At 50.0% G+C, this 24,040-nt stretch overlaps 2 protein-coding genes across 3 annotated transcripts; both read left to right on the plus strand.

The window, feature by feature from the left end:
* The first annotated feature begins 1,656 nt into the window (after positions 1 to 1,656).
* Positions 1,657 to 8,256, plus strand: ORMDL3 (ORMDL sphingolipid biosynthesis regulator 3). 2 transcript variants are annotated; one of them, XM_058703208.1, is made up of 4 exons: positions 1,657 to 1,803; positions 5,106 to 5,305; positions 6,021 to 6,172; positions 6,593 to 8,256. In XM_058703208.1, the coding sequence occupies exons 2-4, from the start codon at positions 5,132 to 5,134 to the stop codon at positions 6,726 to 6,728; spliced, it is 462 nt and encodes a 153-aa protein (XP_058559191.1). In that variant the 5' UTR covers positions 1,657 to 1,803; positions 5,106 to 5,131; the 3' UTR covers positions 6,729 to 8,256. The 2 variants fall into 2 exon arrangements, with proteins under 2 accessions (XP_058559191.1, XP_058559192.1); XM_058703209.1 differs by having other exon boundaries at positions 1,686 to 1,803; positions 5,111 to 5,305.
* Positions 8,257 to 8,353: 97 nt separating this feature from the next.
* On the plus strand, positions 8,354 to 21,474 carry GSDMB (gasdermin B). Its single transcript, XM_058702840.1, is given in 11 exon segments — positions 8,354 to 10,084; positions 11,329 to 11,577; positions 14,451 to 14,588; positions 14,591 to 14,621; positions 16,255 to 16,294; positions 16,296 to 16,500; positions 19,844 to 19,925; positions 19,927 to 20,173; positions 20,175 to 20,256; positions 20,643 to 20,968; positions 21,152 to 21,474. Coding segments are annotated over 10 exon segments (1,530 nt in total). The 5' UTR covers positions 8,354 to 10,084; positions 11,329 to 11,342; the 3' UTR covers positions 21,296 to 21,474.
* Positions 21,475 to 24,040: the final 2,566 nt, after the last annotated feature.

A 24,040-nucleotide genomic window follows, 5' to 3' on the forward strand; every position in this document is an offset into this window, starting at 1 on the left:
ACTACGCGTTAGTCAGGCCCTTATTTGAGACATAGGTCCAGTCTGGGTCACTGAACTTTGCAGAGGTGTGAGGAAACTGGCAAAGATCCGGAGGGTTCGAGCAACTTGAAGGATGATGGAAGAATTCCAGAGGAAAGTCAAAGGAGTCAAGTCGGCTCACTTTGGAAAAAAGTAAAGACATCTTTTTTTTTTGCCTCAGTGCTGGGAGGTTTCTGTAGAAAGGCCAACACTCAGTTGTTGGCTCATGTCTTCAGAAGGCTGATTACACAAAATGGGTGAGGCAGGAGAAACTTCTGTATAAGGTAGAACTTTTTCAGACTCTGGGGTGATTATTTAGGTCTTGGGATGAGTGCTCTTTGGTCATTGGCCCTGGAAATATTTGAGAAGATTCCTGTTCTTCTGCTCCAAGTGGTTCAGATATCCACCTGCTTCCTGCCCACTAGGTGCCTCTGGGGGCCCCCCTCCAACTTGTGAAGGCTGTTTCCTGGCAGTCTCCTGGGGAAGGGTAGGTGAGGTCTGAGAGAAGTGCTCCCCAGCCTCCCTGTCCTTTCTGTCCCCTCACATTTATTTCAGATGTGTTTACAGCCCACCAGGCTGGCATGTCATGGTGTCATCTGATCATGCTATTCCAGCCCTGCCATACGGAGTGGACTTAGAAGCTGGGTGGGGGCAATGAAAACCACTTAAACCAGCCCCTTTTGGTGGCATGAAGAGTGGGACTGACCCAGGAGACCTGGGAAGCCATTTAGTTCAACTTCCTACAGAGTAGCTTCCTACCATGCAACAGGTGCTTTACATACATTCTTTTGAATTTCACAGGTGTAGAATTGGAGATGAAGACAAGTTATTTGCTCGGGGTCACGCTGCTGGTAAAGGTGTGCCTATGTTATGCTGGCCTGGAAATAAAATCTGTGCCCTTGCCTTTGGGGCATGCAGCTGTGAAACCTGCTGCCCAGAGGTGGAGCCTCCCACCCAAAGCCACACAAGCTGACCTGGGACTGGAATTAAGGCTCCTAACTATTCATCAAGGAGTCTTCCCAAGAGGTCCTCTTCTGAGGCCTCACATGGGGAGGCCAAGGATGTGGCCTGGCCCATGCCAGCCTGGCTCAAGTTAAATGAAGAGTAACCAGTCTCTGGACAAATGCTGCCCATTGGCTACATTATCTGCCCTCTGGACTCTGATCTTAACCAACATAGTGAGAAGCCAGTTTCCAGGAAGGCCTGGCAGGGCAACGGGCCTGCTAGTCTGTTTCCCTTGAAGCTAATCTGCGGCCAGGGCTGAGCCAGTTAGGTGTTAAGTGGAAAAACACTGACGTCGGGTCAGAATCTCTGGGCTCTGGTCTATGCTGGGACCCAGCAGGGACCTATGGCAACTTAAAACTCTGAATTTCCTGATCTCAAAACCAAGCAAGAGTAAACCGCACTTGGAGCGCGCTGACGCAAAAGCGGTAATTGTTACACCCCAAAGCAATACCACCATCTGATGTTAGTTTCCTGGGCTACTGAAACGTCTGGCCCAGCAGCCCCAGCGAGGCCAAGAATGCAGCAGAGGCAGAAAACTACAACTCCCAGGAGGCACCGGTCCCCCACCCCGCACGCAGGCAGGCTGAGAAACTACAACTCCCAGGAAGCACTGGGTGGGACGGCGCTGGGCGGTGACGTCGCGGGGGCCGGCGCGGGGCGCTGATTCGGCCCGAGCTGCCAGCGGGGTGTCTGCCGCCGCGGGTTGTTACAGCTGCTGGAGCAGCAGCGGCCCCCGCCCCCGGGCACCCCTCCTGGGCCCTCGACCGCCGGCCCTGTGCGGTGAGTCCCGACGAGTGGCTTCGCGGTGGCCGAACCAGAAGCCTCCTCTTGGGGCTAGAGGCAGGGTGGGAAAGAAAGTGGGGGCTGCTGGGGAGGCGCCCGGGGCTGAAGGGGACCCGGGCAGGGTGAGCGGAGGTGGAGGGGGTGCATCAGCCGAGGGGGTGCATTAATCGAAGGGATGCCCACAGGGGAAAGTGGGGGCAGGAGACCGGGTCTGGGCCGTCGTGGGGGAGTGCTTCGGCTGGAGGAGGGGGGCGGGGAGAGGCTGGGCTTCGGGGATAAATTGGCCGCCTCCAGGGCTGGGTGAACGCGTGGAGGTGGGGGTGGGGCTCCGGACCGGGCTGGGCTTGAAGTGCGAGGTCCTAGGCTGGGGAGCGGAGCGGGAGGCCCCTCTTCGGCTTGAGTCCCGCTCGGATAATCCCAACAATAGCGAAGACTCCACCTCCTCTTTTTCACCCTCTTCCCCTGCTAGTGGGGGTTCGCCCCGGTACTTGCAGTCTTTCCATTTCCACCGTCCTCCCCAGTCCGGGAGGCTGGGCCAGAGCTGAGGTGAGCGACTGTGGCCCCGCGGGTTGGGCGGTGGGGAGAATGAAAATGGCATTGTGGAGTGATGCCAGGGACCCCATTGTTGGGGTCCGGGTTGTGGGCTTGGATGTTTTGTGCTCTTCATCTAGAAGGCAAAAGATTTGCTGCTTAAGGGGCTGCCCTTACTTGGGGGAAAGAGTGGGAAGCGAGCACCTGGCAGCTGTGCTGGGGCGCACTGTGGCCTGGGCTTAGGTGCCAGACTGGGACAGGGATATTTGTGTGTGGAACCAAGGGGGGAAGGGAGGGAAGGAGTAGAAAACAGCTACCAGCAAGAGAGTAGTTAACAGAACAGAGTTGCTGCAGGCTTTGGTTTGAGACGGGTTATGAAACCACATCAGGCACTGCCACGGCAGCCACCTGCCAGCTACCGCGGCCAGAACTTTTCAGCCTCAGCTGCTGTAGACTTACTTTACTGGGTTCTTCTCCCTATTTTTCCCCTTCTGGGTGAGGGGCAATTGTTTTTTGTTTTTTGTTTTTGTTTTTTTACTCATGGAAGTGATATGTACCCTTAGTCACACAAACCTCTTAAGAGTGTTTCCTGGCTGCCAACCTTTTTCTTAGTTTCTTGATTTCTCCTGTCTTTTTGAGGGTCTTCTGGGATTTCTGCTGTCAGGGGAGCTAGTGTTCAGTCTTCAGGAAGACACTTCCAAGGGTATCAGTTTAGGTCCTAGGTCTCGGCCCCTCCTGGACTCATCAGGCTTCATTGGATGCCCTAGTTCAGCCAGAAAGGAGTGTAGGATGATCTGGAATTCAGCAAGGCCTGTGGTATTGCTGGATAAAATACGGGGGGAAAGCTACAGGTCTCTGTACTACCACACCTTTATAGGCCTAGGTTAGGGAGAAGGGGGAAGGGCAAGCAGTTTCTGGTCTGACTTGGGGGACTCTGCCTCTCTCCTTACTAGTAAGTCCTTCAGAGGCCTCACTTCCTAGCCAGCTCCCCACCGTCCCAGGCTTTTGCGTAGTAGTAGGTGTAGTAGGTGTCCCAAGAGCCATGTTAGGGTAACTGAAGCTCCAAGTCCCTGGGAACGTAAACAACTGATTTAGTCTTGGTTTTCTAGTTCCTTGGGTTTCTGTTAGGCCCAATTATCCAGCCTAATGGGCTGAGCTGATGGGCCTCAGGAGCATTACTTCCAGGATGCACCCTGGGACATCTCACGCATGTTTGCATGTTGGGAGAGAGTGTTGTGGGTCACATTTCCCTTGAGGTCTCTTAGCTTGGGGCTCTCTGAGAAGAGGAAACTTGTTCTCATTATTCTGGAAGTAAGGAACTGATCCTTGAGAATCTTGGCTCCCACACGGCTTGGCTGTGATCCTTGCCAGAGATAGATAGCAACCGACTCTGAGGGGATTTGTTGCAGCAGGGTGAAGGAGGCGGCCTTCTGGGCACTTCCAGGATACCTCCATCTGGGAGCCCTTTCTGCATCCCCAGGGAAGATGGGGTTGTTACCATGGTGATGACCTTAGGGTCTTTACCAGGCAGGACCTCCCCTCACCTAGGGAGGTGAGCCAGTAGAAAGGCACAGCCTGTTCCCACCTCTTGCTGGTTACAGGGCCCTTAAGGATTTGGAACAGCTGAGCTCTAGACAAGGGGGCTGCTCATTCCCCTCTTTATGTGCATCCAGGAATGCAGCTGGCTTGCATTGTTTCTTGGGCATCAAGGGCAGCCCTCCTGGTTCCTCCTGCTGCAGGGCTGTGCCATTGGAACTGGGCAAGGGGGAGCATGGTGGTAACTTACACCTGGAAACAGGGGCTTGGAAAAGAGGCTGAGGTGAGGATGGGTGGGGCGGGGAGGAAAGGGGCAGGAGAGAGGCCCCAGGTGTAGTTTTGTGTCCTTGGGCAGGGTGTGTTGATGTGGGTTTCAGCTGCCCGTTGGAACTGTAGATGTTGGCCACATTCTCTATCTTCACCTCTCCTGTGTTGGGGAAAAGGGCCCTGGTGGTTTGGCAGCAGAGTGGGCGGCATCACAAGGGTTAGCTTGAGTGGCTGCCAAATGGACAAAACATCTTTCATGGGTTGTTTTGTGTCACCAAGAAGGAGGCCTCCAAGTCTGGGCAGAGGTTGTCCCTAGTCTGTTGTTTTCTCTTTCCTTCCTCCCACCCCCGCAACTTACCTGTCTTCCTGGATCAGGGTTGGGAGAGACCCAGGATTGGATAATTAGGGGAGATGGGTAGAAGCAGTGACCCCCAAATATTTCATTCACTGCTGCCTGTTCTCACCCCACCGCCTTTTGTTAATTTTAATGGTGGTGGGAACACGGGTAGGAGATGCCCCTTATCAGGCCCTCAGCAAGACGGTCCAGCAGGGGTTATATTGAGTGATTCTGAGGGGACAGTCCTCTTCTCCCCTCCCCTGAGCTTGGTGGGAAGAGGGTCCTCATCAGAATGCTCTGGAGGATGAGATTGGGGAACAGGCAATGGTTTCTTTGGGCTGGATGGCTCTTGATGACCTATCCACCGAGGCAGTCCTGGTGCCTTGAGGGGCTCTGTCCCGATTGGACAATGTGTAGGGCAGCCTGGTGTTTATCCCAGCCCGGCAGTGGGAAACCAATGGAGCTAAGTCCACGCGGACTTTCTTTGTCCTCTTTGCTTGAGAATCAAAGCAGCAGAACTGTGTGGAGTTCTTGGGGAAAGCAGTGCCTCCCTCCCTGTGGGATTTGGATGGGGCGAGGGGGCAGGGAAAGTGGTGTGACCTGTCTCACCTGTGCTGCTTGTTTGCAGAGCAGCGGCAGGAGAGGGGCAGCAGGATGAATGTGGGCACGGCACACAGTGAGGTGAACCCCAACACGCGGGTGATGAACAGCCGCGGCATCTGGCTGTCCTACGTGCTGGCCATCGGGCTTCTCCATGTCGTGCTGCTCAGCATCCCCTTTGTGAGCGTCCCTGTTGTCTGGACCCTCACCAACCTCATCCATAATATGGTGAGGGCCTGCCTGCTGCCCGTCCCGACCATGTGGGCTGCTCTTTGGTGGGGCGGAGGAGTAGAAGGAGCCCCCCAAACATGGGCCAGATGTCAAGGTGACGCGCTGACAACATTTGTCACCCAAGCCCGGACCCAGCTCTCATCTCTGCTTTGTCCCCACTTCTGGGTGCCAGCCACGTGCACTCTGATAAGAGGACTAAAATTTGCAGATTTGTCCACACCTTCAGGATGTGGACCTGGAGGGAGGCCCGCTGGGAACTGAACTAAGGCCTCCAGAGAGTCCCCAGGACCCAGGCGCCCAACCTGGCACAGAAATGCCCCTCTCCCAAGTCTGGATCCCCAGCCATCTTCCAGTCTGGTCCCTCTGCTCCCTCAGCTCCTGCCTGCTAGCTTGTACTCTTTGGTAGGCCAGCAGGGGCCGTCATCTCATCCCCGCCCAGCTGGCACAGGGGAGCTACCACTGGGCCAGACGGGCACTTCTGCAGCTGAGTTCTCTCCATGCCTTATCCTCATGCCAGGCTGTCCTCTCACCCGGTGGGCTCCCTTCTTCTCCTGCCAGGCTCCCAGCTGCCCCATCCTGACCTCCAGCCCACATCCCTCTGCCCCTCAGAGGGAGGCTCCACAGAACTCAGAACACAGTTCTTTGGGGTGGTGGAGCTGAGCTGGAGGGCCTTTTGCCTTTTGTGTCCTCTAATGAAGTCCCCTTCCTCCAGGGCATGTACATCTTCCTGCACACGGTGAAGGGGACACCCTTCGAGACTCCGGACCAGGGCAAGGCGAGGTTGCTAACCCACTGGGAGCAGATGGACTATGGGGTCCAGTTCACAGCGTCTCGGAAATTCTTAACCATCACGCCCATCGTGCTGTGAGTGCCTTGGGTGGAGGAGGACGCCAGCAGGCAGGCCAAGGCCTGGGGAACCCTGGGCCCTGCCAGGCTTAAACCCGTCCCCAGCTCTGGCTTTTGGCATGGGCATGAGCAGAGGCAGGGAAGTTGGAGCATCCCCGGCTCTTCTGCTGGGCTTAGGCCTTGTGCCTCTCTGGCCCTGCGTTTCACCAAATGGGCCTTCCTTCCTGCCAGTGACGTAAGCCCACAGACCTGGGATAAAGCAAGGGGACTGGGTCGGGAGGGACCTCTAGCTGGGGAGATCTTGCCACCCTACTTCTGTTCTGGGGGTCTTTCCCATAACTCCACACCTGTTGGGGATCTGCCACTCCCCACCCAGGAGTGAGGGAGGAAGGGTCCTCCAAACAGAGTCTTATGCTTCTTCCCAACCTTCCCACCCAGGTACTTCCTCACCAGCTTCTACACCAAGTACGACCAGATCCATTTCATCCTCAACACTGTGTCCTTGATGAGTGTGCTCATCCCCAAGCTGCCCCAGCTCCATGGAGTCCGGATTTTTGGAATCAATAAGTACTGAGGGTGCCGCCCCTTCCCCTGCCTGGGATGGTAGGGGAGGGGTAGAGGCCTACGCTGTGAAGCTGAAGACAGAAGGAGCCTCTGGATCCTGTTAGAGATGGGGGTCGAGCCTCTGGGCCCTAGTTTCCCCTTCCAATTTCCCTGGTAGCCGACTTGACGTAGCTTGTAGTGGGGTTCAGGTGGGCCCCCCAGGTCTCTGACCCTTTCTGATTTTTTTTGATCTTTTTCTTTTGCCTTTTGGATAGAGACTCCGTGGGGGCAGTCATGGGATGGGCTGGGCTCCCAACCTGTGAGGCTGGGACAGGAGAAACCCCCTGCTCACTTGCTCATCCTCAGACTGCTAAAGCACTTTAACCCCTGCAAGAGGAGCAGGGGGGACGGTACAGCTTCTAGATTGGTTCACTTTTATTCTTAAGTTTTTAGGATGACACTCAGTGTGTGCTCGTATGTGTAAAAGCAAGTGCACGACGATGCCTCATCCCTCTGGGTAGAGAACTGCCTATTGCAAGTCTCATGCTTTTGGCAGCTCCCCTACAGCCCACCCGGGGCACTGGATGGGAGCGGGGAGGGTAAGGAGAGGGATGGTGGGGCTGGGTGTGGATGGCCTGGTCTCAGAGGCGAGGGGGCCATGGCCACTCTCATCTTGGGCCTGGTGGAGGTGGGGAGGATGGTTTGGGGGGCGGGGATGGGGACAGTGAATTGAGACTTGGAGGAAGGGGCCGTGTAGCCACAGAGATTGGTATAAGGGAGGAGTGTGGGGATAGAAGCCAGACTCAGCCTCCTCCTTTGGGAAGTGGTCAGGCTCGGAGAGTTAATTTCCCCAGGCATGGTGGTGATAATCGGAAGGGAGGCTGTGGGGTCGGAGGTGGGGGTTACAGCTCCGGGGTTAGTGTGAGGAGTGGAGAGGGGTGGAAGAGGCCCATGAGTCATCGTTAGCACGTTAGCACATGTCCGCTTTGACACTGCCCTGTGCAGGGGTGTGAGGGGTGTGGGGAAACCGGGACAAATGATGAATGGTGGGGCCCTTCTGCAACTTTCACCTCGTAGCCTCCTCATGCATACTGGAGCTGGACGGGGCCTCTTGTGTGTACATGTGGGGCTATGGGGCCACCCCCAAATGGGGTGGGTGGGCCAATGGGGTGGGTGGGCCACAGAATGGTCCCTGCTCGAGCAGGGTAGTAGAAGGAGCCAGGAGTGACCTTCGGGCACTGTCTCCTCAGCCTGAGGGCGGGAGATGGGCAGGAGCCTGAGTGTGGGCTGGAGAGGAGCCGCCTTTTTCCCCTCCCCAATCTGACCAGGGTCTGGGTTACTTTTGAAAAGGTGTGGGTGCCTGTGCCCCCTTCCAGGGCCCTGAGGGAGGAGGGGAGGACATTGGTCCTGTTTCCTGCCTCCTGGCCCCCCTACCCCCCACCCCATGTATCATAGGGAACTTTCACCTCGAAATCTTTCTAAGCAACGTGTGAATAGGATTTTTACTCCCTTTGTACAGTATTCTGAGAAACGCAAATAAAGGACAATGTGTTCCTGTTTCCCCTGAGTCTGGCCTCTGCTTCCTGGAGGGCCCTGGGGGAGGGGGCAGGGGTTTGGGCAGCAGTTCCTGCTGAGGGCAGTGTGAGGGGCTCTGGGGCTGCTGGTCTTCCTGCTGCTCCCAGGGGAGAGAGCAGGAGAGAGCCTGAGGGGCTGATGGGAACTGGCAGAGGCAGCAGCAGAATCCTGCTCTGTGACCTGGCCTGGCGGTTCATCTGTCAGAACTTCTACCTCTGGTCTCCGTGGGCTGGCTGAGTGATGGCTTGTGCGTGGCCTGGAAGGGGGTCAGTTGGGCAATGACTTCATAAATGAAGGCGGAGTCCCGAGGGGTGCCCAGCCCTTTCCTCAGAATGCCTTTCCCAGCTCTCACTTCTCTCCCCCTAGTGCTCTTTCCCTGGGAGGGCTGCATTTCCTCCTGGCCTCTCTGTCTTTGGAGGAATCTTCATGCTTCCTCCCTTCTGCCGTGAGCATGAGTGGGAGAGGAAGAGGTAGCCCCCCAGGGCTTATTTAGGTTCCTGGGGCCAGGAAAGGGGAGGAGTCCTTTAGTGGAGGAACTCTGATCTTTGAGGTTCCGGACCGCTCAGTGTGAGCTGTGGCAGTGTTACGTGCTATTCCTAGGACAGGTGCAAAGTCCCAGGTAGATGGGAGGAGCTGCCTCAGGCAGGCTGGGCTTCTCTCTGGCTCTGGGCCAGCGTCACAGTGTGTTTGGAGTGGGTGTTGGGAAGAGTGCAGGGTCTTTGCCCACGTCTGCTGAGTGAGGCCCACACAGTGCTGGGAGGAGCAGTACACCTCCCTGGGCCCAGTCCTGGGGGTGGGGGTGCCCTGGGAGCTTCCATGGACCTGCAGGAGTATAGTCAGGGTGAGGGGCTGGGGCACATCAACAACAACCAGCGTTCAAATCCTGCTCTGCCACTTACTAGACTTGTGGCCTTGCCAAGTTACTTCTCTGAGCTTCAGTTTCTTCCTCTGTTGCAGAAGGATAATAGGCATTAGGGCTGTTGTAGGATTAGCACAACACCTGGTATAGTAAATACTGAACACGTGATAGCCACATTAGTATCATTACTGTCGTTAACTACCACCATAATTTCTTTGATGTTGTTTTGGAACTGAGGGATAAGGGGGCCAGGAGACGGGCAGGCTCGCTCCGGTGGTTTATCTCTGAGGACTGAGGGGTGGGGGCCAGAGGCCTCTCTCTGGAGAAGGAGGTGGGTGGAGAGGACAGGTGGAGGCGTCTCCCTGAGAGGGCTATGTGGGAGCATGTGTGGGGAGGAAGGCTGAGTCCTCCTTGCTGGCCAGCCTGTTCCCCACAGATGTTGGCTGCTGTAGCTCTCAGTCTTCAGCCTTGCCCACCACAGCATGGCAGCATGGTAGCTGTTTCCAGCTCTATCGCTCTCTTCATACCCCTGACACGACCATAGCCGTTGCCTGCTGGCACTTGGATTGCATGGTCCAGTATGCCTCCTGCACCATTCTCTGGCCCCAAACTCACCTAGAATACATACCAGGTAAAGATTATCTATCTATATCTATATCTATCTATCTATCTATCTATCTATCTATCTATCTATCTATCTTATCTATCTTACCTATCCTACCTATCTTACCTATCCTACCTATCTTACCTATCTTACCTCTGGCCTTATCTGCCTCCAGCCCAGCCATAATGTGGCTTATCTAAAGGCCTGAGAGATGGGGCACCTAGCCCTACCCAGCTTTCCAGTTCTTTCAGTTCCCTTCTTAGGGCTTCCTGAGACACAGTGGCCAGGACCTGTGCAGAGCTCTTACAGAGGGGATTCTCACAACCTCCATTCCTTGTGAGCAGCTGAGGTGAGTGGCCCCCAAGATAGGCCTGTGGGCCCTGGGCACTGCCTTTCCAGGCAGCCAGAAGAATTCCCAGGCTGAGACTGAGCTGAGAGCTGGCCACCATGATGGGGGCAGGGAAGGAGAAGGGAGCATGGGTGAGCAGATGCCTGGGCCAGCCAGAAGGGACTTAGGGGAAGGTAGCCAGATGTAGGATAGGGAAGTGGAGACCAGAAGGCTTGTGAGGGGAGTCCTGGCCCCAGGAGGAAAACAGGAGCCTGAAGAAAGGGAAACATCTCAAAAGAAAGGAGTTGCAGAGTGATTGATGGAAGGGGAGAGGGAGAAGGATTTGGAGGTAAGAGTGCGGGAAGGGTCTGGTGTGGTGGGGACAAAGAGCTGCTGCTCAGTAGGAAAAGGGAAGGACCGGCTGTATCAGGTTGGATTTGGTAATGAGCCTGTGGAGGGTCCTGCAGGGGAGCTGGGGGGGGGGCGGGTACAGCGGCCAACTGTAGACCAGGAGAGGGTGAAGGGGAAAGTGGGTGGAGGAGAGGCCCCAGGTAGAGTTTTGGGATTCATTTTATTTTTCCAAGAGTAAGGGGACCTTTCAGATGGTGACCAGTAACTGAGGAGACAGGACCTGGGGGTGGAAGGCTATCCAGGACACCTACCCCCAAGCCACTCTTGCATTCCATCCTTTCTCTTTCGTTTTCTTCTGAGGCAGAGTTATCACTATCTCATTGGGAAATGGTTGGTAGGAGTACCCATCCCACTACCTTGCAGAACACAGCAAGGGAGGGAGGCCCAGGAGTCAGAGCCAAGGGAAGAAGTAATCATGGGGGTTGGTAATGTGAGGTCTGGCAGCCATGCCTCTTATCTTTTCCTGGGTCCTCTGTTCATCAACACTGTGGGGGTCTGGCTGGAAGATGGTAGGCCTGCCTTCCTACCCCTCAGGCCCTTCTGAGCAAAGGGGCAACTCTGCTGTGGGAGAAAACAGACCTCACTCTTACTTTCCTTTTGGGATAAACACTGTTCCATCTTTCCTCCAGAAGGGTTCTATGAAGGGCAGAGGAGAATCTAGCATTCGTGATGGTTACCCTCCTTGGTGTATAGTGACCACCTCACATTCTAGAAACAGGGAAGTCAAATAATTCCAAGTCCTGATTGTTCTAGAACCTTTGGATCTTCATTGACCCCAGGCTGCCAAAGGGAGATTTAAAAACCTGAACCAATATCTCCCTTCCCCAAACTGAAACTGGCTTCTTTGTCTCCAGTTGGTCCAGGCACAATGTCCAGCCTATTTGAGGAAATCACGAGTTGTGGTCCAAGAGACGGAGCTGGAGGGGATATGATTGCTGTCAGAAGCATCCTTGACTCTGACAGATTTCACTGCTTCTCTCCGGTGAGTGGGAGGAGAAATTTCCGGAGATGCCAGTACCACAGGACAGACCTCACCCTAGAGGACATAGTGGAGAGAGAGGAGGGTGAAGTGCTGTTTGATAAGCTGGATTCTGGGCTCCAAGGTCAGTACGAGGGGGTAAGAGATGGCCAGCCAGGAGACTTCACCCACTCCTGCTCTACCACACTGTCAACTCCCCATTGCCATCAACCACGTCAGCCAGTCAACAAAGAACTTGTAGGTACTAGAATTTGTTTGCATATGTCCACACACCTCAGTTTAAGAAATGCACAAAAGATGTTAACTGGAATTTAAATGAAAACTTGAAAAAAAAATGCACAGAAGAGCTGCATGGGGAGAAAGAACAGGGTAAGTGAAAATTTATTTTTATTGAAAATTATTCCTAAATTGTCTTCCTTTCCCATGTTTTCTTTTTGTAAATAATTCACTTTTAAGTTAGCTAAGGTCTTTTGATGTGTTTGTATGTTTATCATTTAGATGGATAAATAAACGGAGGCAGTTTGCTTAGTGGTTAGGAAAGGACACAAGCCTAAGAGCTGAGGGCACCTCGTTTCTAAGCCTGGCTCTGCCACTCACCAGCTGGGCGGCCTCTGGACAAGTTGCCTTCTCTCTCTCTAAGTCTGTTTCCTCAGCTGTCAACTTGACAAGAATGTTACAAGACTCAAATGATATAAATTAGGTCATTTATGACAGTGGTTGTGCAGAAGGAGCATTCAGTCAAAGTTCAGCCCCATCATTCTGCTGGCAGCTGTTATCCCTCGTGTCCCTTGGAGATCAGACTGGATGGGTGAGCAGAACTCCCTAAAGGCTTGAGGGATTTCTAGAGGAGTCTATTCCATTCCCCTGCCTCCAAACTCAGACTTTTGGGTTGCAGAAGCACTAGGGTAAATGTTGCTGAACCCTCACCTGGAGACTTATTTCAGTGTCTCAGACCTCAGGGTAAGGACTTTTACAGCTCAGACATCTTTGCTACAGCCCATCTGGATCTCATTAAGAAAAGAATGCAAACAGTACCACTGTATAGTTTTAGAGCACCTGCTATGTGCCAGGCATAGCCGTTATGTGACCAAGAGCAGCGTCCAGATTACTTGGGCCTTTCCACAAGTGGTTTCATTAAGTGAGCAAGGGGCTTCAGGAAAATTTCAGATGATCATTTTTCAAAGACTGAGTCAATTCTCTGAAAAGTAAATTGCTAAGAGCCAATTTACTAAAAGTTAGTCTCCAAAAACCAGTTTGCCAGATGACCAGTTGACTGAAAACAGAAAAAAACTTTAGACTAGGACTAGGGTGTTTTGCCATGATATTACTCCCCAGGGACAGGGGGAAAAGCGTTAAGTACAGAAAAAAAATTGACAAGTTAACTTCCTTTAAGGGAAAGTCTGTCTGTTTGCATAAACAAATCAGGGACAGAGGTGAAACCAAACTTTGAAAAAATCCTTAAGAATGAAGTGGATGGGTGATTTGAATTGATTTTTAGCAACTTGGCCTGCTTCCTTCTCAAATAGATTATTTTTTAATTATATGGTGCTGATGGTGTGGTTAAGGTGGCATAGGTTTTTGTTTTGTTTTGTTTTGTTTTGTTTTGTTTTGTTTTCCATTAACTAAAGTCCATATACTTTATTCTGATTATCTTGGTTCTTACCTAATATCCTTTCTCTGTTCCAAGATCTCATTCAGGATACCACATTACCTTTAGTTGTTGTATCTCCTGAGGCTTCTCTTGGCTCTGACAGTTTCTCAGACTTTCCTTATTTTTGATGATCTTGACAGTTTTGACGAGTACTGGTCAGGCATATTATAGGATGCTTGTCTATTGGCATTTGCTTGACTTTTTTTCCTCATGGTTAGACTGAAGTAATGGGTTTTGGAGAGGAAGACCATCGAGGTAAAGTACTATTCTCACTGCATCATATCAAGGGTATGTGCTATCAACATGACTTATCACTGTTAATGTTGACCTTGGTCACCTGGCTGAGGTGGTGTTTGTCAAGTTTCTCTACTGTAAAGTTAGCACGCCCCTCCCCCCCCCCCCCCCCCCCCATATATTACATTGTTTTTGTGCTTAAGGCTTGATTTTTCTTTTGTCCTGGATAAAGTACATGTACACTTTTACATTGCTCAAGAAACAAATGGATCCTAGAATGTTAGTGTAACCCATACAGGACTGATTTGAGGCACCATTTCCGGTTCTGTCACGTTTCCGTCAGTTACAAAATGTGTTTGTCTCTGGAGATCCAGCCCTGCCTGACCCCCTAAACCTGGCTGTATGAGTTCCTCCTCGTCTGTAGGTTCACATTTGGGAGGTCTGAGAGAAAGGCAGTCAGCTGGCAGCATCTCCACACATGCTCTGCTAACCCCAGCACAGCAGCTGATTCGGAATCAAGGCCCTTATGAAAGTGGCTGATCAGTCTGGGCAGAGTCCACACGGATAGGCGGTGTTCCAGGATTGCTTCACTTTATACCTGCGTGGTTCATACAAACACTGGAGACTGAAGTCTGCTTAATTTTTATTTCTCAATTGGCAAGAGCTCCTAATTCTTTAGCTTTACTTTTCCTTGGCTCATTTCAGCCTCTCAGATAGTTAAATAGGACTAGCTCACATTTATTGAGCATTTAGTATGTGTGCAAGGCATTTTGCTAAGTGCCTAACTGCATTTTTTACTTAATTTCTCCAAGCACAGGAAGTAGGTACTATTAATATTCTCCTTCCATGAATAAAGAAACAGATTCAAAGAGGTCAAGTGACTTATCTAAGGTCATTTGGTAAGAAGGTGGCAGAATAGGTGCAAACCTGGGATTATGTGACCCTTGTGGTGACTCCTGATGAGCACAGCATTTCCTGGGAGCCACAGCTGGAGGATCTCTGCAGAAGGGAAGGGGATTGTAGAGGGGGAGCCCAGGATGGGGCTGCTCCGGGGAGAATTTTCTGCAGAGAGATCTTTTGGGTCAGCCCAGTATGACCTTTACCCTTTCCAGGCCAAAAGGCTGAGTTCCAAGTTCTGGATGTGGTAGACTCAAAAGGAATGTTGACAGTGAAATTATCGAAAGAAATAATAATTGCAGCGACCTTCCACAGATCCCACAAGCAGAGAATCAAGACATTGGAGACCTGGATACCCAGCAGTATCTGGATTCCCTTGAGAACAGGTGAGGCTGGAGATGGGCAGCAGTGGGGAGTGAGAGGGGGAGATGCCCCTTTTGAGCACCAAGAGCATATGAGATGGAGGTGCCCCGGCCAGTGCAGTCCCTCACGCCCAATTCCCGGCACTTCCCAAGCCCGTTCCTTACTCAAGCGTGGCCTCCTCTTCCCCCTTCGGAAAGCCTTCTCATTCTTCATGCATCAGCCTCCAGGAAACCCTCCAACACCCCCAGCTCACTTGCTTCCCTGCTACCCTCCAGGGTGATTGATTCTTCTGGCTTGGACCCAAACCTGCTGGTTTCAAGAGGCCACTTTCTGCTCTCCTATGAGTTGCCAAGATCTGTGTTTTGTGCTGTTTTGCTCTGCCTTGTGGCAAGCCATGCCCCTGTTCCTCAGTGGACTGGGAATAGCTTGTGACCGCAACAGCTTTTACTAACCTCTCTGTGTTTATCCACAGCACACAGTAGGCACTCACTAAGAGAGTCAAAGTGAAGCACAATGAAATCACAGCACCCCTGTAGAACATTTCCTGCACAGAAAGTGCCACAACTCCACCCCATCAGGGGGGCACTAACCAACTACCACAGAGTTTCTGATGGTTGAGGGCATGGTGCTTCCAAGGGACTTACAGGGACATCACCAGCCTTCTCCCTCAGCGGGCATTTTATTGTTGGTGTGGGTGTTTTCTCCCCTAGCTGAAATTGTTGGAGAGTGTGGAGCAGCTTAGTGGAGGGGACTCAAACTTTCTCCTGGCCTAGCCCTCCTTGAGTGAAATGCCTTTTGTTTTTCCTTTTTAGTTAAAAAGTGAAAGGCTTCCACTGAAATTTTACTGGTCCTTTGAACTACCCCCTCCCTACCATAGTGTTGCTGGGGAGGGGTCTTTGGAGTTTTTCAAAGGGAGCTCAATTTTTTCTAGAATGCCTGTTGTTTCTAGTATGAGGCCCTGTGGTGTGTGCATATAGAGTGGGGTTGGGGAGGGTATTAGATAGGTAGAGGGAGGTCAGCAGAGGCAAGGATGTAGGTCTTCCTTGAGGGTTGTTTGCAAATACCAGAAGTTCCATCAGGCTATTTTTAGTCACAAAATACATTTCCTCATGGAATCAGAGATGCCTTCTGGAGCCCAAGGCTGTGGACAATGTGGCCAGGTCCCAGGGACCAGTATGAGGAACTGGAACCCCAACTCCCGAGAACTGGGTGTGATGATCTGGGAAGATGCCTGTCTCAGTGCCATGGGAAGGGCTCATGCTTTGGACTCCTACCGACTAGGATTTGAATTTCAACTCTACACTCATTAGCTGTGTGACCTTGGACCATTCACAACCTGTCTCTAGGCCTTAGTTTCCTCATGAAAATGGGTGCAATTCTGCCTACACCATAAGTTTGTGGTGAGGGGTGAAATGAAATGCCATGTGAAGTATCTCATGGTGCTGGCACATTGTAGCCTTCCACAGATGCTAGTGAGTTCTCTTCCCACTTCCCACTTCCTTGCTCCCACAGTGGGTAAAGTGACTACGATGGGGTGCCATGTTCTTTGGTTTTCTAGCCCCAGAGACCCTTCATCTCAAATAGGAACTAGCTGATGGAGAGGGAGAACTAGCTGCTCCTGGGAGCCTGAGCTCTATTCCCCTCTATTCCCTCCAGTGAGTTGAAGAGAAAACTACCTACTTTGTTGCAATCAATCTGGAGAAATGAGAGCAGACCTCTATCTGGTGACAGAGACTCTGGAGACAGCAAGGAAGGAAACCCTGAAAACTGAATGGCAGTGTATGTTGTGGAGTTGGATGGGAGGCAGGGTCTGTGAGAGAACCAGCCTTGGCCCACCCATGGTAAGTCAGGCGGATACCAGCCCAGATGTCAGGCTCTTCGGCTCTCCTTCCAGACCTCCCTGAGCAGTCTCAACTGCTTCCTGGCCTTCTTATGACTTCTCATGTTGCCCCAAGAAAGTGCCTGTGGCATTGCTAAGTCCTTCCCGTCACTCTCTAGTAATGCCCTGTTTTTATTTGCTTCTTAGCATTTCTCGTGGTTCATAATTACATGGGGATTTTTTGCTTATTCACTGTCTGCCTCCCTTTCCAAGATACAGGAGGGCAGGAGCCACAGTGCTTGGAATAAAAAGGTCCTCAATAAACATTTATTGACTCAACAGTGAAAGCAACATGAGTTTGGGGGTCAGATGTGGGTTCTTATTTCAGCTCTGCTACTGGTTTAGCTGTGAAACTGGCTTATCTACTGATCCTCTTTGAGCCTCAGTTCTCTCATCTGTAAAATGGGGATTGTTTGGGAGATCAAGCAAGGTAACTATGTAAAGCACCTAGGGATTAACCAACGTGAACTCCTTTTCCTAGCACCAAAGGTCAGTAACCAACCCCCTAAAGCAGGTCCTGAGCTATTGAGTAAAGCAGCTCATCTTTCCCAACATGGAGAGAATGAGTAAGCAAGGCCTGATGGGGGCAGACTGAGTGCAGGTAGGTTCAGCTAGACTCTGTGTCAGCCTGGAGGGGCCCTGGTGAGCTCGAAGGTGGGGGGAAATTCCAAGGAAGGGGTGGAGGGTTCAGGGCTGGGAAGAAGGACTGAAGCTCCTTGTGCAGACACCCAGGTTTTGCCCCATCATAACGCTAATCCTTCCCTAGCTAGAGGTGTTAAGTCCTATCTCTTTCTGAGCTTGTTTTTTTTTTGTTTTGTTTTGTTTTGTTTTGGTGAGGGGCAGGGTATGAGAATGGGGAAAGATATGAAAGAGGAACTTATAGAGAAAGAACTTGTCTTTCTGATAACTGGTTTTCTCACTCTCTCTGGCACTAGCTATTTGTTTCTTGGGTAACACAAAATCCTTTCCAGAAAGAGAATGGCTTTTAGGCCTTCTGTTCATCATTCCAAAAAGGGCAAGGATAGTATTTTTTATTTATTTATTTTTTTTTTAATTTTTTTTTTTCAACGTTTTTTATTTATTTTTTTGGGACAGAGAGAGACAGAGCATGAACGGGGGAGGGGCAGAGAGAGAGGGAGACACAGAATCGGAAACAGGCTCCAGGCTCCGAGCCATCGGCCCAGAGCCTGACGCGGGGCTCGAACTCACGGACCGCGAGATCGTGACCTGGCTGAAGTCGGACGCTTAACCGACTGCGCCACCCAGGCGCCCCAGGATAGTATTTTTTAAAAGAAGGTAACAAATGGCCCAGAATTATAGGGTTATCAGGGTTCAGAATGGAATAGGATGCACCCAGGGGTAGGGACCATGGTGTGAGCAGGAAAAAAATCCTGCCTATTGGAGAAGCAGATTGGATTGCATATTGGCCTAGGGTTTCCAGACTCTGACAACTTTGGCCTGCTTTGTGCAGGTTGGTGTGCTGGATCCTGGGGTCCCAGCCCTTACTGAAACCTGGGAGGCACAATTGCATTGCATGTCCAGTTCTCACATGGTAGCACTGGCTGTGAAAGGAGCACTGGAACTAGGAGTAGGAGGGTCTCAGGGTCTAGTGGCTCTGCCACTCACTGGCTCTGTAGCCTCTGGAGCCATGGTTATCCTGATGTTAGCATGACTAGAAGATCCCTGTGATTCTGAACGTTGCTTCCTCTGGAATTTCATAGTCTTCCTCTGGGTCCCAGAAAGGTTGTACTGCCTAAGAAGACTTGGGAAGGGATAGAAAGAGGTCTAGATGTGGTAGAAAATCCAGAAACTCCCAGAAGTTGTAGAAGTGAGTTTTTCAACCCTGGCAAGGTCTTGCTAGCTCAAGAGTGAATCTCTGTCATGTAAAGTGCTACACCTGGGTGGCTCAGTTGGCTAAGCGTCCAACTTTGGCTCAGGTCACAATCTCACAGCCCATGGGTTTGAGCCCTGCACTGGGTTCTGTGCTGAGAGTTCAGAGCCTGGAGCCTGCTTCGAATTCTGTGTCTCCCTCTCTCTCTGCCCCTCCCCTGCTTGCGCTCTGTCTCTTTCTCTCAAAAATAAGCATTAAAAAAACAATAAAGTGCCATAACAGGGCCATCTGGGTGGCTCAGTTGGTTAAACATCTGACTCTTAATTTTGGTTCAGGTCATGATTTCATGGTTTGTGAGACTGAGCTCTGTGTTGGGCTCTGTGCTGAGTGTGTGGCATGCTTGGGATTCTCTTTCTCCCTCTCTCCGCCTCTCCCCCTGCTCACACGTGCTCTCTCTCTCAAATAATTAATTAATTAATTAAACAAACAAATAAACTGCCATAACAGAGGAGGCAGGAGGTAGATTCCAGTCTCTGCTCTGACCCACATTTGCTGAGTGACTGAGGACCTGTTGTACCCTCTCTGGGGTTCCGTTTCTTCTTCACTTATCTAGGCGTAATCCTATGGTTGTCTGTATCTGAGGATGTAGGAAGGTGTTTGCGTATATAGTGCTTTGTCATTTACATGAAATGATAAGGATACAGTCTCCCTGGCATGAGCAGTGAGGGCTCAGAGTCCAGGAATGAAAACTCCCACCAGTCCAGAGAGGGCTGGAGGTGATCTGAAGACTTTCTGAAATTATTCTTCCCTTCTTTTCAGAGGAAGATGGTTCATCTTGCTTAAGTAAGGATTGGAGCTAGCTGTGTTCAGTGTAGCTGCACACTCACCCTTGAGCCTCCTGGCTTCAAGGACTTCAGCTCAGGTGGGAGAGCCTAGTATATGTGTATGGTGGAGGAGTTGGGGAGAGAAGGGTAGGGCAGTGCCCAAAGCAGTCTTCAACTTTAGTCTGGAGGTTGCATCTGTCTCCTTAAACACAGTGGTTCTCATTGATTATATGTAGACATCACCTGGTGGAACTTTAAAACTAGTGATGCCTGAGTCCCACCTCCAGAAATTCTGATTTAAGTTATCTGGGGATGTGGCCTGGGCATCAGGATTTTTAATCATTCCCCAGGTAATTCTCATGCACGAAGTTGAGAACCACTGCTCTAACTTTGTCTAAATCCTCACTACTACTAGCGTGGTCCAGAGACTGCACTTTGAATGGCAAGGACTAAGTAAGTTTTGATTTATTGGAGGTGGAAAAGAATTTGGGATTGGTACTCAACTGGGGTTGAGCTGGGAAGGTGAAGGTGAGGTTGGCAGGAGGCAATGATGATGGGTGTCTGGGAAGAAGGGTGCTTTACTTTAACTGGAAAAGATTAGAAGGGAACCAATAGAGAAGTGGTCTCATGAAGAATGGGGTCGACAGAGGCCTTGGTAATAATGGAGCTTGTTGGCTGGGTAGGTCGGGTTCTTAACTGCTGCCTCTACAGGGAAATCCTTGAGTTTGGAGGACTTCAGAAACATGAAGGAGAAGGTGCAGGACATGCTGAGAGGCCTCTAGGATCTGACTGACTGTGCTAAGCTGCCTCACTAAGCACCTCAACAAGGAGGGGCAGCAACAGAATCTAGAACAAAGAGTAAGGGACCCAGGAAAGAATTGGAGCAGAGAGAGGGAGGAACCAGCAGGAGGGGCAGTTACCGTACTGAAGACAGTCTACTATAGTGGGACTGGCACTCATCTCCCCCATCTCCTGGCCTCGGTGTCTGAGGCCCTGATCTCTGGTGACCTGGAGGGTCCAGCAGATCCTCTTGTAAGTAGCCTTTTTAATGCTTTTTAATGCTGCTTGGATCTTGGTAAAAACACATACAGAATCTATTCTGAATGTCCTGGATGCCTTGATTGGTGAGGAGGGATTTGGAAGTATGCTGGTGTGGAGGAAATGTGGAGCAAAGGGGTCTGTGGGGGTTCAAATCCTGGGAGGAAGGTGACATACATTGCCTTTTACATTTCATGAAGGATAGACTTTCACACTTTAGGAACTAGTCATTTTCCCCAGGCCAGGGGTTGGGGGATGCCTCCTTTACCCGCCTGGCAAGTCTGACCTCCTGCAAGCTAAGAGGGAAGAAAGATTCACCACAAGAGCCCATTTGGAATAACTCTCATCTATCACCAGGGGCTCTGTGGAACCTCCTTCTGATGTTTGTCCCAGGTCTGATGAAATACTGAAGCCCTGTCCCACTCTGTGCTTCTCTGCCAGCAACCCTCTTGACCCTCTTTTTTGCCCCCAGAGATATCTTAGGAGCAGCATCTTGTGGCTGAGGCCCTGGAAAAGGGGATCCTGTCCCTGTTGAAAGACCAGATAAGACACCCTGGACTGAGGGCTAGGGTCATAGTAGAAGTGAATGCCTGTGTTCTCAAGGGACTCAGAAGTCCCAGGGTACAGTCCTTCCTACTTCGTAGTTCTCTGTCAGTTCACATCCATTCAGCTGGTTTGTGGCAATTCCCTGGAACACATGGTTTCCAGGACAACTCAGGCTTAATAAGCTCTGTTGCTAGCCTATGGGTAAGAGAGGGGGGTGGAAAACTGTTAGTCTCAGGATGGCAGTGCCAACACTGATTAGCAGTGCCTGTCACTGTGTTGAGAAAGAATGAGGCTCTCCAGGCCCTGCAGGAAAAAGTGCCATTATGGATTATTACATCTGCCATGGCCCAGGATTAAGAAGTGTGATGAAATATTTGCCATTTCTGGTATGTTTCCTTGTTCCTAGCTTTTATAGTCTGGTGTGTTTCCTTCTAGGTGGAGTCTGTCCTGGAGCAGAACTGGGGTGAGCAGCCCCACGATGTGGGCTGTGACCCTGATGCAAGATTTCTCTGTGCCCTCCGTGTTGCTGTCTCCGTCCTGCTGCAGCTGGGTGAGAAGCCTATCTTAGTGTCTTCCTAACTATGTTAGCTCTTGAACCATCTGGATGCTCCCCTCCCAGACCATCCTCTCCCCCTGCACCCCCAATCACTAGAACAATGTCTTTATAACAAACAGCTGACTTTTCTTTGATAGATCCCATTCCCTTCATGATAATGCCCCCAAATCAGCCTACATTATATGCATGGACTTTTCTAAGAGTGGCAGATTGGTCATATTAATTTTCTCTCCTTGAAATCTCACTAAATAAAGTACTAGAAAAGATGTAAACCCACAATGATAAAGAGAACAAGGCAGCAGATAAGAGATTCTGACACATCTTTGGAAACTAGCAGGTTACTAAAGGAGTTTAAGCCGGGAGGTGTGGGCCTGAGATGTGCTGGAAGTGTAGGAGGAGACTGCTCTTCTCTCATCTTGAGGCTTTTCCCTTTAATATTTTTAAGACAAGGTAATAAAAAGTAAAAGAAGTATATGCTTGTAAAGCATTTCAAATATTTCTCAAAGTTGAAGGCGATCTCCCCTACTTTCTCTAATATAACCACTGTTAACATTTTGGGGTATGTTAACAGTCTTCCTATGAAACAGTGTTTAAAATGGTAATTTAGGAGCTTATGGGTGGCTTATTCAGTTAAGTGTCCAACTCTTGATTTTGGTTCAGGTTGTGATCTCATGGTTTGTGGGTTCGAGCCCTACATCGGGCTCTGCACTGACAGTGTGGAGCCTGCTTGGGATTCTCTCTCTCCCTCTCTCTCTGCCCCTACCCCACTCATGGGCATGCTCCCTCTCTTAAAATAAATAAATAAACCTCAAAATATGGTAATTTAAACATGAAACTAGGATGATATAACAAATTTGTTTTCTATTTTTTGCACTAGAGTTGTTTTTTCTTTTAAATTTGTAAAAATATCATATGCAACAAGAATTCTTGTAGATGCTGTTGGGAGTGTAGATTGGTCAACCACTTTAGAAAACTGACATATCTACTAAACACAAGCCTATGAGCTGGCGACTCCACTTTCTAGGCACGTACCCAAGAGAAATGAGTGCATGTCTTCACCAAAAGACATACATTTACAAAAACATTAGCATAAGAGCCCCAAGCTGAAAACTACTCAAATGTCCAATAACTTTAGGATGGATATGTATACTGTGCCATATTTATGCAATAAGAGAGAACAAATTACTGCTATACATAACAGTATGCATGACTTTCACAGACAATGCTGAGCAAATGAAGTCAGACACAAAAGAACATATTTATATTTGGGTCCTCTGAGAAACAGGTGCCAAACTAGAATTAGACATGCCAAAGTCTTTTTAAGGGAAGAGCCTGTGAAGAATAAAGGGAGAGGAATGACAAGTCTTCAGTGCAGGTTTAAAACCTGTGAAGGGAGAGAAGGAGGGAAGAATCGAGTAGGAAGAGTCTCAGAATGCAGGGCAGTTTTGAGAGTCTCAGTCAAGTTGACTTCATCAAAGGTTGTCTACTGGAGGAGCCCCCATCAGGCAGAAATGGCCAGGCTCTAGTATCCCTACCATGCTCAGCCTTTGGCTGGAAGCAGCCCAGGGGAACTTGATCTCAGGAGGTAGATCTATAGGGCAGCAGCTAGAGGTTGTTAGTCAACTCTGCTTCTTGAAGCAGGTTCTCCTAAAGAAAAATCTGAGTGGCATCCTCCATGGCCACCACAATACTGTATGATTCCATTTATATGAGGCTCAAGAGCAGGGAATGCTTAATCAATGGTTGTTGAACTCAAAATAGTGGTTATCTTAGTGGGAATAGTCTTAACTGGAAAGAGGCATGAGGGAATCTCCTGGGGTGCTGGAAATATATAAAGATTCATTGAGCTAACATTTAAGATCAGTATATTTCACTGTATTATACATCAATAAAAAAAAAAGTTGGGGCACCTGGGTGGCTCAGTCGGTTAAGCGGCCAACTTCGGCTCAGATCCTGATTTCATGGTCCTTGAGTTCGAGCCCCACATCGGGCTCTGTGCTGACAGCTCAGAGCCTGGAGCCTGTTTCAGATTCTGTGTCTCCCTCTCTCTGACCCTCCCCTGTTCATGCTCTGCCTCTCTCTGTCTCAAAAATAAATAAACATTAAAAAAAAATTAAAAGAAAAAAGTTTTTTTTTTTTTTTTTTTAAGTACATAGTGTATAATTCCATGTAAATGAAGTGAAAACTGGATGATGGTGGTAGAAGCCCAAATAGTGGGAGCAGTACTGGATAGGAAGGGGCATGAAGGAATCTTCTGAGGCATTGGAAATATTTTATATCTTGATTGGGATAGTGTTTATGTGGATGTTTACCTGTGTAGTAGACATTATTAAGCTATACATTTAAGATCTGGGCACTTTAAGTTTGTTTTTTGTTTTTTTTTAACTCCACTTTACGTATTTTTTTTTAACTACAATAAAAATTTTTATTTTAAAAACATAATATATACACATGAACATACTTGAACAAGCAGAAGAATACAAAAAAGTTAAATAAAAATTTCTTCTCAAATTCTTTTACCTTATAAACCTAGTCCCACTTTCTTGAGACAGCCACTGTTTTAGTTTTTGTTTGTTACTATTACAACTAAAAATGATATTCTTTTAAATTTTTCTTTTTTTAACGTTTATTTTATTTTTGAGACAGAGAGAGACAGAGCATGAACGGGGAAGGGGCAGAGAGAGAGGGAGACACAGAATCGGAAGCAGGCTCCAGGCTCCGAGCCATCAGCCCAGAGCCCGACGCGGGGCTCGAACTCACGGACCATG

The sequence above is a fragment of the Neofelis nebulosa genome, chromosome 16 (assembly GCF_028018385.1).
Source record: "Neofelis nebulosa isolate mNeoNeb1 chromosome 16, mNeoNeb1.pri, whole genome shotgun sequence".
NCBI lineage: Eukaryota > Metazoa > Chordata > Mammalia > Carnivora > Felidae > Neofelis > Neofelis nebulosa.

Excerpts from the sequence above, each read along its gene's own strand:
- ORMDL3 (XM_058703208.1), top strand. The coding sequence starts at position 5,132 with ATGAATGTGGGCACGGCACACAGTGAGGTGAACCCCAACACGCGGGTG. Across the intron at positions 5,306-6,020 it reads CCAACCTCATCCATAATATG|GGCATGTACATCTTCCTGCA; the intron begins GTGAGGGCCTGC and ends CCCTTCCTCCAG. Across the intron at positions 6,173-6,592 it reads ACCATCACGCCCATCGTGCT|GTACTTCCTCACCAGCTTCT; the intron begins GTGAGTGCCTTG and ends CTTCCCACCCAG.